This window comes from Salmo salar, chromosome ssa05 (assembly GCF_905237065.1).
Source record: "Salmo salar chromosome ssa05, Ssal_v3.1, whole genome shotgun sequence".
In the NCBI taxonomy this organism is placed as follows: domain Eukaryota; kingdom Metazoa; phylum Chordata; class Actinopteri; order Salmoniformes; family Salmonidae; genus Salmo; species Salmo salar.
In genome coordinates, this window is record NC_059446.1 from 56880556 (window position 1) to 56894684 (window position 14129).

General features: G+C 41.0%; 2 protein-coding genes and 1 long non-coding RNA gene across 5 annotated transcripts in view; 1 reads left to right on the top strand and 2 right to left on the bottom strand.

Moving 5' to 3' along the window:
* The window catches only part of LOC106605218 (gamma-aminobutyric acid type B receptor subunit 1), a 52711-nt gene extending 49246 nt beyond the window's left edge, over positions 1 to 3465 (top strand). For all 3 annotated transcript variants that reach the window (XM_014200628.2, XM_014200627.2, XM_014200629.2), the window contains 3 exons: positions 1597 to 1725; positions 2010 to 2153; positions 2585 to 3465. In XM_014200628.2, the coding sequence (XP_014056103.2) occupies positions 1597 to 1725; positions 2010 to 2153; positions 2585 to 2875 (564 nt within the window). In that variant the 3' untranslated portion in view covers positions 2876 to 3465. The remainder of the gene's footprint in view (positions 1 to 1596; positions 1726 to 2009; positions 2154 to 2584) is intronic.
* A 2827-nt stretch (positions 3466 to 6292) lies between these two features.
* On the bottom strand, positions 6293 to 8870 carry LOC106605217 (uncharacterized). Its single transcript, XR_001328810.2, has 3 exons — positions 8492 to 8870; positions 7709 to 8290; positions 6293 to 7518 (listed from the first exon to the last, which is right to left on the bottom strand). It is a non-coding gene; the product is annotated as an uncharacterized lncRNA (long non-coding RNA).
* A 2397-nt stretch (positions 8871 to 11267) lies between these two features.
* On the bottom strand, positions 11268 to 13279 carry tnf-alpha-1 (tumor necrosis factor alpha-1 precursor). The gene is given in 4 exon segments (NM_001123589.1): positions 11268 to 12197; positions 12599 to 12658; positions 12796 to 12844; positions 12935 to 13279. Coding segments are annotated over 4 exon segments (741 nt in total). The 5' UTR covers positions 13127 to 13279; the 3' UTR covers positions 11268 to 11757.
* Positions 13280 to 14129: the final 850 nt, after the last annotated feature.

A 14129-nucleotide genomic window follows, 5' to 3' on the forward strand; every position in this document is an offset into this window, starting at 1 on the left:
AGGCGTAATCCTACTCACACAGGCGTAATCCGACTCACACAGGCGTAATCCGACTCACACAGGCGTAATCCTACTCACACAGGCGTAATCCTACTCACACAGGCGTAATCCTACTCACACAGGCGTAATCCTACTCACACAGGCGTAATCCTACTCACACAGGTGTCTCACACAGGTGTAATCCTACTCACACAGGTGTCTCACACAGGTGTAATCCTACTCACGCAGGTGTAATCCTACTCACACAGGTGTCTCACAGGTGTAATCCTACTCACACAGGCGTAATCCTACTCACACAGGCGTAATCCGACTCACACAGGCGTAATCCGACTCACACAGGCGTAATCCGACTCACACAGGCGTAATCCGAATCACACAGGCGTAATCCGACTCACACAGGCGTAATCATACTCACACAGGCGTAATCATACTCACACAGGCGTAATCATACTCACACAGGTGTAACCCGACTCACACAGGCGTAATCCTACTCACACAGGCGTAATCCTACTCACACAGGTGTAATCCTACTCACACAGGTGTAATCCTACTCACACAGGTGTCTCACACAGGTGTAATCCTACTCACACAGGCGTAATCCTACTCACACAGGTGTAATCCTACTCACACAGGTGTCTCACACAGGTGTAATCCTACTCACACAGGTGTCTCACAGGTGTAATCCTACTCACACAGGTGTCTCACACAGGTGTAATCCTACTCACACAGGTGAGCAAATCCATTAAATGTCTGGTAATGTAGACTATTGCTAGAACAAACTGCTGCTCTTATACGGGCAAACATTTGTATAACTTTAGCTTTAGGCTGGGTTTCTATTTCTGCTCAACAATGTGCAAACATTTTAGTACTCTCTGAACAATGATTTATCTAATTGCCAGAATTTGCCCAGATTCCCATCTCAAAACAGTTTAATGAGGAACCAAAACACTTACGATTGCAAACCACCCACAGTTTTACAGCTTTTGACTGCGCATTTGCTGTGGGGCGGTTATGCAATTATGAAGTGCATACAGTCGTTTTTTTTTTGCAAAGTAGAGGAAAGAACATTTAATTGATCAATCATTCATATAGCTTGATGAAATTGTTAAACACAGCTGCAGGTCCGGACAAAGGGAAAGCATAGATGTTGATTTCACCATTTTATTTAATTGTGTATATTTCGTGGTGTAATACACATAGATAAATTATACATTTCCCTACACAAATGGTGCCCTGTATGAGATCGACTCCTTTAAAATAAATCTGCAAAGGCCTCCTTGTTGGGAAGCAGAGAGCTTTTGTAAGGCTTGACATTGTGATGATGTGCCAGTATGGTACTGCTAACCTGCTACTTCCTCTATGACTTTTTAATTATGTTTTCATATTGGGAACCTTGTTGGAATGATAAGCAGTTGCCGAGCGCTTTATTAGATCTTATTTTCCTCTCTCACCTCTCCCTTGATATTTACCTCTTTGTTTCTCTCTCTCTCTCTCTCTCTCTATCCCTCTCTCCCCCTCTTCCCTCTCTCTTTCCCCTTTCTCTCGCTCCCTCTCTCATCCTCTCTATCCCCCCTTATTTTCCCCCCGTCTCTGCAGGTGTTGTGCATAATCACGGCTCCCGTCACTATGATCCTCACGTCACAGCAGGACGCTTCCTTTGCCTTTGCCGCTTTGGCCATAGTGTTCTCTGTCTACATCACGCTGGTGGTGCTCTTTGTGCCCAAGGTACTGTATAGAATAGACCTGCGTCCCAAATGGCACCCTATTCCCCTTATAGTGTGTTACTTTTGACCAGGGCTCTGGTCAAAAGTAGTGCACTATATAGGGAATAGGATGCCTAGGACTCTGAGTCATTTAGCAGCAGTATTTAATGTACACTTGCATCAGCACTCAAAAACAAAGTGTCAATACTTTCTTCAATGTTAACATTTCCAAATTCACATATAGTATATGGTTCTTCTCTGTCTCTCTGGCTGTGTAGAATAAAGTTATATTCTATTCTATTCTAGATGCGCAGGCTGATTACGCGCGGTGAGTGGCAGTCGGAGCAGCAGGACACGCTGAAGACCGGCTCGTCCACCAACAACAACGACGAGGAGAAGTCTCGCCAGCTGGAGAGAGAGAACCGTGAGCTGCAGAAGATCATACAGGAGGTACAGTTCACACTTTTTGATGCACCTTAGCTATCAACATAGAATCCCAATACATCTAGATTGAAATATGTCTAATACATATAAAATACATCTGAATTATTGGAACTAGTAATCAATCATTCAACCAATCTTTATCATACAGGTGGTACTACAATACACAATCACTTTGATACCTGAGCTATCAAAATACAATCACAATGCATCTATTAAAATACATCTAATATGTCTGAATTATTTGACCTAGCAATCAATCATTCCAATCATTAATTTGTATTATATTTTACTAAGAGATACATTTGGTTTGATTAATACATGATTGATACATGATCAATACATGTCTAATTCATGCTCAGTGAATGATTTATAAATGATTCCGCTTTACCCATGAGTGTCCAGTATTAATAAGACCTCTTCCTCTTCCGTGCTCTCAGAAAGAGCAGAGGGTATCGGAGCTCCGCAACCAGCTGGTTGAGAGACAGGCCCTGCGCAACCGACGACGGCCCTCATCCGGCACCAATCAGAACCACAGCAACCCGTCCCCGCCCTCTTCCCAGCCAGACCCCAAGTCTCTCCTGCCCCCACCCAGTTACCCCAACCCCGCGTCGGACAATCACTCCTCCTTACCCCCCTCCTTCTCCAACTCCTCCAACCTGTACCAGGCGGACAGCAAGATAAGTCGCAACCACTGTCACAACAGCCAGATCCCCCTGCTCTACAAGTGAAGGGGTGTGGGGTGGGGCGCTGGAAGAGCCCAGAGCACACGGAGGAACAAACACACATGGAGGCACTGTGACTTTCACTTGTTATGGAAAAAGAGCACAAGCTACTGATGTTGACAGAGTGAGTGGAGGCACACGACGGCAGAAGGTTTTTCCATTCACTGCAGGCTGCTGTGAGGCGAGTCACCCGGGGTAACACCAGTCTTTCTCACAGTCTATCTCACCGCGTGAACCATAAGCACTTGTGACTAGTACTACGAGTTATTGAATAAGAGACAAGCACATTCCAGAGTAACCCTCAGTCTACTTGTGGAGACAAAACAAATGGACAGATCTTCCCCTTTTTCACTCCTCTTTCCTCCTTCCCTTTGTTTTCTCGTTCTGTTGTGCAGATGTATCCAGGATCTCCGGGAGGACTTTGTGTACTGTGTGTGTTTTGCTCCTTTTTGACTCCCGTCTCTATTTGTCTCTTTTTGACTCCCGTCTCTATTTGTCTCTTTCTGACTCCCGTCTCTATTTGTCTCTTTTTGACTCCCGTCTCTATTTGTCTCTTTCTGACTCCCGTCTCTATTTGTCTCTTTTTGACTCCCGTCTCTATTTGTCTCTTTTTGACTCCGTCTCTATTTGTCTCTTTTTGACTCCTGTCTCTATTTGTCTCTTTTTGACTCCCGTCTCTATTTGTCTCTTTTTGACTCCCGTCTCTGTTTGTCTCTTTTTGACTCCCGTCTCTATTTGTCTCTTTTTGACTCCCGTCTCTATTTGTCTCTTTCTGACTCCCGTCTCTGTTTGTCTCTTTTTGACTCCCGTCTCTGTTTGTCTCTTTTTGACTCCCGTCTCTATTTGTCTCTTTCTGACTCCCGTCTCTATTTGTCTCTTTTTGACTCCCGTCTCTATTTGTCTCTTTTTGACTCCCGTCTCTATTTGTCTCTTTCTGACTCCCGTCTCTATTTGTCTCTTTCTGACTCCCGTCTCTATTTGTCTCTTTTTGACTCCCGTCTCTATTTGTCTCTTTTTGACTCCCGTCTCTGTTTGTCTCTTTTTGACTCCCGTCTCTATTTGTCTCTTTTTGACTCCCGTCTCTGTTTGTCTCTTTTTGACTCCCGTCTCTTTTTGTCTCTTTTTGACTCCCGTCTCTATTTGTCTCTTTTTGACTCCCGTCTCTATTTGTCTCTTTTTGACTCCCGTCTCTGCCTATTTGTCTTCTGTTTGTTGAAATAGCGAAGCACATGGTAATTGATTAATATTGTTATTACATAATGTATGATATGTTATGTCATGGATTCAGTGTTGTGCCCTATATTTATTTAGTTCAATAGTTTTTTTTGTGTGTGTGTGTGGGGGGGACTGTTAAAATGCAATGCGAGTGGAAAAAACAGCACAGTTTCCCTGTGGATTCAATTTACTGGATTTCATATCAAAATGCCATCTAAACTCAAAGTGTAAAGTCATCCTAACTGAAAGTGAAATGCCAACATTATAGCCATATGCGGTAGAGGGTTTTGGAATGGACACCCTCATTTTGGGACAATAGCAAGATTTTTGTGGATGTTTTGCTGTATACATATTCAAGTACAGCTTTGTATCTTCAATCACATTTTTGCTGTTATATGCTCTTGAATATATGAAACCCATTTGATAAGAAAATAGTGTACTATGATATGTAACCTAATAAGTTTTCTATGTATCATCTTTTTGAATGTTTTCAATTGGACTCGAATGGATATGTTCCCACAATTTGAATTTTCTTGGACACATCAGAGATATTCAAAGGTAGCTCAACCTCCTAAAGATTTTAAATGGCATATTTATTATGCATCATTCTTCCAAGACTTTTTATTTTCTTTGTCTTTAGGGAAAAACAGATTTATTGACAATCTGAATATAAATGTAAATGTGAGTGTACATGCTTGTTGGTCTTATAGTTGACATTTCTTCTGAATTTTCCCTCAGATTTTAGCTTTGTACAACTACATTTGTGAATGTGATGACGAAGAACACATGTCACGGTATATGGAAAGGATCCTGACATGCATATACGACAGTTAATATATATGTACAATCTCATTCGTTAGCAATTCGTCAAAATGTATGAAGCAATGATATAACACAGCTTTATTGGCAAGTTACGTAAGTGACGTTACTTTTCCAAATAGCATTAACTCATGTTGCACTATAGTTCAAGACAAAACAAGGTTTCAGGTCATGATTTTGTTGCCGTTCTAATGACATACTGTAGCTCAGGGTATAGGAAAGTGAGATATACAACCTCTCCATAGGAAGTTATTGGATGAAATAGTCACTATTTATTAACTGTACATGTACGACATTGGGTAATATTGTAATATATGTATGCGAAGATTATTTAGAGAAATATACTCTTGCACATATATAAATATACGCTGAGTGTACAAAACATTAGGAACACCTTCCTAATATTGAGTTGCACCCCTTTTTGCCCTCAGGACAGCCTCAATTCGTCGGGGCATGGACTCTACAAGGTGTTGAAAGCGTTCCATAGGGATGCTGGCCCATGTTGTCTCGAATGCTTCTCACAGTTGTGTCAAGTTGGCTGGATGTCCTTTGGGTGGTGGACAATACTTGATACACACGGGAAACTGTTGTGAAAAATCCAGAGTGTTGCAGTTCTTGACACACTCAAACCGGTGCGCCTGGCACCTACTACCATACCCTGTTCAAAGGCACTTCAATTTTTTGTCTTGCCCATTGACCCTCTGAATGGCTCACATACACAATCCATGTCTCAATTGTCTCAAGGCTTAATAATCCTTCTTTAACCCGTCTCCTCTCCTTCATCTACACTGATTGAAGTGGATTTAACAGGTGACATCAATAAGGGATCATCGCTTTCACCTGGATTCACTTGTTCAGTCTATGTCATGGAAAAAGCAGGTATTCTTAATGTTTTGTACACTCAGTGTATACAACTGGATTTTAAGATATTTGTATACACTATTTACAATTTTAAATGTTGATATATTTCAGATTATATGTATTCAAATATATGGATAATCATAGTAAAATAAACCCATTGTTTTTCACTGATTTTATGTATGTCATGTTATGTGTTCAATTGGACTAATAATGAACATAATTTCATGTAAACATCCTCATATACCCTGAAATATGACAAAACACTTCATTATACTTTGAATGTGTATTTCATGACAGACAATATGTGGTATCATAACCATGTCCAAAGGGACACGCATGTCACACACACAGCTGTTTTAACCACTAGATGTCACCATCAGTTAATGACACCCAAGGGATTCTGTTTATTTCAGTTTTCTCAATCGCTTTGGCTCATTTTTTGAAACAGTTTGAACATTCTCTAAACTGTAAGTGCAATGGTCACAACTGTTTTAAGGAACATCACAACTCTATTGCATGTCTGCAAAATGTAGTAACTCACCCAAAACATTTAATTCACGCTTCAAAACCTAGTTATTGTGTCAGTAAATTGGCCAACGCCACCAAAATGAAACGTTTGTCATCGTGTGAGCCGTATTGGTGAAAATGTTTAGATGTTTTTTCACCATGGCAGTCAACCCTGGAAATGTTTGTTATATACAAATGGCAGTTCTGGTCTACTTTTTTTGCTGACACTGACTGCTTACTGTACTATGCAAGAATGTCCGTTTTGGTCTAGCGGAATGCTATTGTGTATCACACTGAGCTTTTTAGATACCGATTTCAACAGTAGGTCAAAGTTTACTGGGGAAAGACAATACTGTAGTACACAGAAAAAGGATATGCACATTTGTATGTATACAGTACACTTATTTTTGTAGCAATGTGTTACATGTAAATAGAAATTCACATTTGCAAGTCCATTTTTACATATAAAGTCATATATAGTGAACAGAAAATTTGCCACAAAATGACATCCATGCAACAACAAAAAAGTTAAAACCCCGCAACAGTGTTGTAAAAAACAATAACTTGTACCTCCTCACAGTACGTAACACTACAAGTTCCCATCTTCTTGGTGGACAGCCTGTCGCTCTTGTTGGTCTGGCCAGAGATTGGTCAACATCACATCTGTTTTCCCTTGCGATGCACCAGGGGGGAAAAAAATTAATTGTAATCTCCTTGCGTGGCTCAACCATCCCCTGCAATGTCCTCACAAGCAGCATTCATTGTATCTAACCTTGTGCCAGATTGTTATACACTTCCCACCTCCATGCTGAACAAAAACGATCGGATTCAGGAATGGGGAGGATGGTGGAAGGAACTCCATTGTTATTCTTTCATGCGCAGCAGACCATTCCCGAACACTGTTGGGTCGGTGGAAGCTGTCATTATCCCACACAATTACAGAATTTGCCAAATACAGTCTAACTAAACCTCTTTGTTGTTCTGGCATTAGGTCTCTGTAAAGTGTATTTAGGAAGCCCAGGAGAAGTTGGGTGTTATAGAGCCCAATGTGTGGAATGTGTGCTCACACCATTCTCAGAAATGGCAGCACACGTAATACTGCACCCACGTTGGCCTGGTGTGCCAATTCTGGCGCGGTATCCAATGAGTTTGCGGCCACATCTCCTGCCTTTGGCCAGATTGAACCCAGCCTCGTCCACAAAAACAAGAATGTGGGTCACGTCATGTCCTTCCAGCTCCGTTATTCTCTATATAGTAACACAGAAACAAAATATAAACGTATGCTAATGTAAAACTATTCTAGAATCAGACAGTTTAGTAAAGTATAAATGTTTTCTGTTCTTATGAGTATCTACAACTTCAAGAAGTATATACAGGCATCATTGAAGTACAGTAAAACTCCCTGTACAATATACCATGCGCACACCAATGGTTTACCTGGACACACTTGTAATGAAAACTCAGGGAGAAAAAGGTGTAGATTCACGCGCAGGGCGCAGCAGATGTTTATTAAGCTGTCGCAGAAGGTAGGAATTGTCGTCACAGGCAGGCAATGGACAAACACAGGTAGGTAATCAAAAACACAATACCTCACAACCAATACAAACCGAAAGAACTGAACTCAACAGGAAGCTGATGAGACCAGGTGAGAAACGAACACAGGTTAAATCAATGAACAAAAATGAAAGACAGGGCTACATTCCAGAACACAAAGAAACAGAACACAAGGTTGACTAAGAAAAGAAAAGCAGAACCAGAATACTGGTACCGCAGCTCCTTCACTATTCCTCTCAAATAGCACCTTGTAGAGTTGTTTCATAGTCATTAGATTTTTTACAAAACTCTGTCTATAGTGGAAATGCTGACAGAATTGATATTTGCGAAGATATTGTCGTCATTTATGATTGCACTTTGGATCTCTTAGCCTGATGGAATTGTTGGCTATGACCATGTTGCAGATTTCTTGTTCTGGCTGATGGCTGAATACTGCTGCTCTGCCACCAGCATGAGGTCGTTGTCCTATATATGACATGTAGAATTCACAAATAGACCATGTTACAGATTGTATATTGTATTCAAATTGTGCTGTATTACTGTGTATTCCTCATACATATCTTACAGTACATTGTGATTTTCAGACTTGCATTTACCTTTACAATAGTTACTGTATTGTTGTGAATGAAATGCTGTAACTAAAGTAAAGAACGAGTACATATTTACCTGTTTTCCCTATGGAATGTTTGCACAATTGATGACACTGTGGACCTGTTTACATTAGGCTGTACTCTCCGACCAGCCCCTTCCATTGTAAGACTGTGGTTTATGACATGGTCCACAATTATGGCTCTGATTTCATCAGGGACTTTTATTCTTTGCCTTCTACCTCTTCCTCTATTATGTCTTCCCCAGTAACACCACCACCACACATTCTTACACTTCTTCTTTCTCTTCCACCAGCATGTAGCTGCTGTTCAGTGTTGTGATGTTCCTCCATGTTCAGAAATGGTAGTGATTGTTCTGTGGCAAAGCTCCATATATATGCTTCCAAACTTGATTGGTAAGATTGGTAAGATTGATTCCGATTTCATTACTATGTCACCTGGCAGGTAATTTGTCAATTTAGCAGACATCATAAACATTCCATGGCATATACATGCATGTCTGACAGATTTTGGTAATTGAATGGATCATTTTACACGTGACGGCTCACACGATGAAAGTTGTGAAGAGTATGACAATTTCACTGAGAATCAACTCATGTGTCGTAGGATGAAGCGGACCAAAGTGCAGCGTGATTATCGTTCCACATATTTTATTGAACTGTGAAACTAAGCAATACATACAAAATAAACTGAATGAACAACAAACCGTGATGAAGCATTAACATACACTTACTCAAAATCAATCTCCCACAAACCCAGGTGGGAAAAACACTGACTTAAGTATGATCTCCAATTAGAGCCAACGATGACCAGCTGCCTCTAATTGGAGATAATCCTAAACAAAACCCAACATAGAAATATAAAACTAGAACATAACATAGAAAATCTAAACTAGAAAAAAAACCTGTCACGCGCTAACCTACTCCACCATAGAAAATAACCGCTTTCTATGGTCAGGACGTGACACGTCAGGTTTGATCAGCAAGCCATGTGCATGTAGTTATTGTGCAAATTGTAAACAATTGTACTTCCTCTTTTGCACACGTGTGCCAAAATACATGCAATTTGCTTAAATGAATAAGAAATTCAAATCTGGTGTGAACAAGAAACGAACTGTTCAGAGATTTGAACTTAATGTTTTGAAAAAGATAATTCTTGTTCGAGAATTGAGCCAAAGCAATTGAGAAAAATTGTAATCTAGAATTAAAAGTAATTTCAGTCCCATTACTAGTCCCATGTGTCAATCATACAATATGCTTCCACTTCATAATTTATTGACCTATTAACCAATGGGTATTGGTGTCATTTCTTATCAAAAGGCAATATGAACTCAAGATTGAGATCGCAATATGAGCTGAAAGTGAAAGGCACACATACATGTTACACAACAGCCAGCTGAAAAGGGTCATGGGAAATGACAATCTCATCTTGGGACAATATTTATTTATTTATTTTATTTTTATTTTACCTTTATTTAATTAGGCAGTTAAGTTAAGAACAAATTATTATTTACAATGAGGCCCTACCCCGGCCAAACCCGGACGACGCTGGGCCAATTGTGCGCTGCCCTATAGGACTCCCAATCACATCTTTCTTTCTTTCTTTCTTTCTCTCTCTCTCTCGGAGGACCTGAGCCCTAGGACCATGCCTCAGGACTACCTGGCCTGATGAATCCTTGCTCTCCCCAGTCCACCTGGCTGTGCTGCTGCTCCAGTTTCAACTGTTCTGCCTAAGGCTATGGAACCCTGACCTGTTCACCGGACGTGCTACCTGTCCCAGACCTGCTGTTTTCAACTCTCTAGAGACAGCAAGAGCGGTTGAGAAACTCTGAATGATCGGCTATGAAAAGCCAACTGACATTTACTCCTGAGGTGCTGACCTGTTGCACCCTCGACAACCACCGTGATTATTATTATTTGACCCTGCTGGTCATCTATGAACATTTGAACATCTTGGCCATGTTCTGTTATAATCTCCACCCGGCACAGCCAGAAGAGAACTGGCCACCCCTCGTTGCCTGGTTCCTCTCTAGGTTTCTTCCTAGGTTCTGGCCTTTCTAGGGAGTTTTTCCTAGCCACCGTGCTTCTACACCTGTATTGCTTGCTGTTTGGGGTTTTAGGCTGTGTTTCTGTACAGCACTTTGAGATATCAGCTGATGTAAGAAGGGCTTTATAAATAAATTTGATTTGATTTGAATGTGATACAGACAGGATGTTTGTGGGACAAACACATTTTCTCATGCACATACAGTATTTCAGCTCAGATGTTTACAGCACCCCCTCCCCCACCCACCCACCTGACTGAAAACCTATGATGCTTTCGAGGAGGAGGAAGAAAGTCAGTGGGGGAATCCCCAGGCATGGCATATGTGGGCCATCTCACCTGACACAGCAGGAGAAAAAACACAAAAGGGAATTTCCCTTGTTTTGGTCTGAAGTTATTGGGGAGGCACTTTGTATCACCGTTTCTGGTGCAAAGCTGCAGGGCTTTAATTCAATCTGCATTGAAGAAGTTCAGTGTTACAGAGTGATTGAAATTTAAAGGCAATGTTCCCGCTTTAGCGGAGACTGCATTCACGTAAACGCTGCACGTGTCGGCTCAATCCGAAATGACCTTTACATTTCTATCGCGGAGTCTGTAACGCTTAAAATGTATAGAATGAATAGAGCCCTTAGTGTTAATGTACTGCTAAATTCAAAACCTATTTACCCTCAACCACATAAGACAGTTGGATATGTCCAGACCCCCCCTCTCCCCCCTCTCCCCCGTCCCCCCCCCCTCTCCCCCGTCCCCTCCAAACTGCATAATTAAATATAATCAAACTTTGAGTTTCCTAAAGTTGAGAACATTTGGAATTTATTAGTTGATTCAAGCACTCTGAATAGGTGACAAATAAAATACACACAATAACATTTAAATAAACATTAGTACATCAGTACAGTAAATAAAATAACTTAATATTGTAATAATATATTCTGATAGGCCTAGTATAGGCTACTGCTAGACATATGTAAATCAAAATAACTTATACTACAGTACTCCATAGTAGCCTATTGTATTTTCATATAAATAGTAAATATAATTTTTTTAAGTTAATATAAATAACCCGAAGACATAATATTATTTGGTGCAAGATCTACAATACAGAGAATGGACAATCACGTATGGACAAACAATAATAATTGCATTTTACAAAAATAACCATTACGATTAGACCTATCTCCTTTGAGATTGCTCAGTTACCATAAAATTGCAACACTAAAATAAGAGTTTTAACATAAAACTGTTTTAACAAATATTCATCTCTGGCCTGCCTCTCTCTCATCATAGTTCAAACACACCAAAAAAGTTCTTGCCCTGCTCTGGCTCCACGTTGGTCAGTCGATTGGTCTCAGTCCACAGTTTGTCCCCTTCATTCAGCTGAAACACTGCACCAAGGTAAACCGCATTGTACCAGGCTTCGCCGATATTGGACTCAGCATCACCGTAGTTTCGTTGACAAACTGACCTTACCCCGCTAAGAAGATTAGCATTAACCCCGATGGAGTCCGAATAGCGCCAAATAACGTGACTCAGAGGAGTGGTATTCTCGCCCGGGCCATTGCACTTGACCCTAAACGAAGCCTGGCTGTAAACGAAGAAGAGCCCAGTGTGTGGGATGAGGATTTGGTTCCCCTGTAGCTCGAACCCGCCCTGGGAAAAAGCCTGGCCGTCATCCTTTCTCCACTGCACAGTGTCAGCGGTAAGATTAGGATTGTATTCACCTGGCAGTAGAGGGAAGAAAGGATCATTGTTACAACTTTGAGGCCCCAGGATCCAACTGCTAGCTATTTCTTCTTACAAAGCCTTACAAAGCTCAATTTACTCTGGTGGCAACAAGAGACAAGCTAATGATAAAGCAACTTCTTTGCTTCCTTGTGTTGTGGTTTCGTTTTTGTCAATGGGAATGTTTGAAAAAAAATCCCAGGGCTTTTCCAATAGAAATACTTACTAGCCCACTAGACACGGTTTTAAACCTTAAACCTTATTATTGAATGGGGATGTTTAAAAAGAATCCCCTAGCTTCCACAATGGAAAGACACTAAGACATACAAGCCCACTAGACATTTGTTAACCTTCAACAGACACAGTCAAGGCTGGCTGCAAAAGGCTGTAGGTCACTCACCCTCTAAATGGATGGCTGCTTTTGCATTGCCGGCAATCTGCTTCAATGTATGGTGGGTATCTGAGGGAGAGAAACATATTAGCCATGAATAACACAAGCAAAAGCCATGACGTCGCCTACGGCCATAACCTTTGATTAAAGCAATTATAGTGAGAAGGAATTCAACGAAAAAGGGCATCTGTCAATCAAATAATCACCTTTTGCACCAATGAGTATCTCCAGTTGAGGCTCCATTTTGTCCTGCATCTGTGAAATCAACCAAGAGGATGTTAGTTGATTGTACGGTCCTCTATTTCAGAAATGTGTTAAATATTGGCCCCAGTAAGAGTTCCTTACCGTTGCCAGTCTTCCATGCTGAAACCACGCAAAGAGCAGGGCTGCTGCCGCACATAAAGCTGCTATTAAGAGGACCCCACACAGCCTCCATAGCCAACCTCTGGAGGCCTTTCCCTCAGCAATAGCTGTCACCGTTGTGTTGTACACAGGGCCCCTCTCCATGTCTCCATGTGTCATCGCATACCCCTCCATACTGCTGTTGAACGAGGTTCAAACTCTTGGCTCTTGGTGGCAGTGGAAAAGTCTAGCGACTGAATATTTGCCCGAATATCTCCTAAATATCTTTTTTGTTTTGACAGAGTTGTAGCTTGATAGGTGTCCTGTGTTTTGCTCGTTTGTTAGAATGGACTTCTGCCAGAAGCCCTGTCGTTTTTATGCTCGGCCTGCTACTAGCACAAAGGGAAACTCCAGTGATGTCACCCAGTGAGTGGAGACATAGCAGAGTAGCGGCAGCAAACTGGTTGTGGAGAGTTGGTTATGGTTCAAAGGAAAATAAAATCCACAGACCAGCTCCACCAAACTGGGATTCCAACAGGTAGGTGTGGTTGCAGGATGGGGTTAAGGCAAAACAGGACATGCAACTTGAAAGTTAATTACTTGTGCAACGATGTAGTTTTTTCTATTTGGTAACCAGAATGTACAGCAACTTCTCAGCTATATACTGAAACTGCATTTACATAAAACAAGGAATTCTCAATAAGTCACACGTATAGTTATTATGTAATTACACAATGCGTTTGAATACCATTAAACTCCATGGTATCTTTGCCACTTACAGTATCATGACTTGAACTTTAGTTTGTGATTTTTATTCAGTCTCATTCACCAGCTGTTTCTAATACTATATGTCTAGTAATTGTCATACATTTCAAATAGTAAACAATTATGATATTTATTGATTACATAGAACTTGTTGCGCTGAAGTTGTTAATAACTGGATGTAAATTAAATGCTTCTACAGCTACTGTCACGTCCTGACCCTTGTAAGAGGTCATTTTTCATAGTAGAGTGGTCAGGGCGTGACAGGGGGGTGTTTTGGGTGGTTTTGGCTTTCTATTTCTATGTTTTTGTTTTCTATGTTTTGGCCAGGTATGGTTTCCAATCAGAGTCAGCTGTCTATCGTTGTCTCTGATTGGAAGCCATACTTAGGCAGCCTGTTTGTCATGTGTGGGTAGTTGTTTTCCGTTTTGTCAAA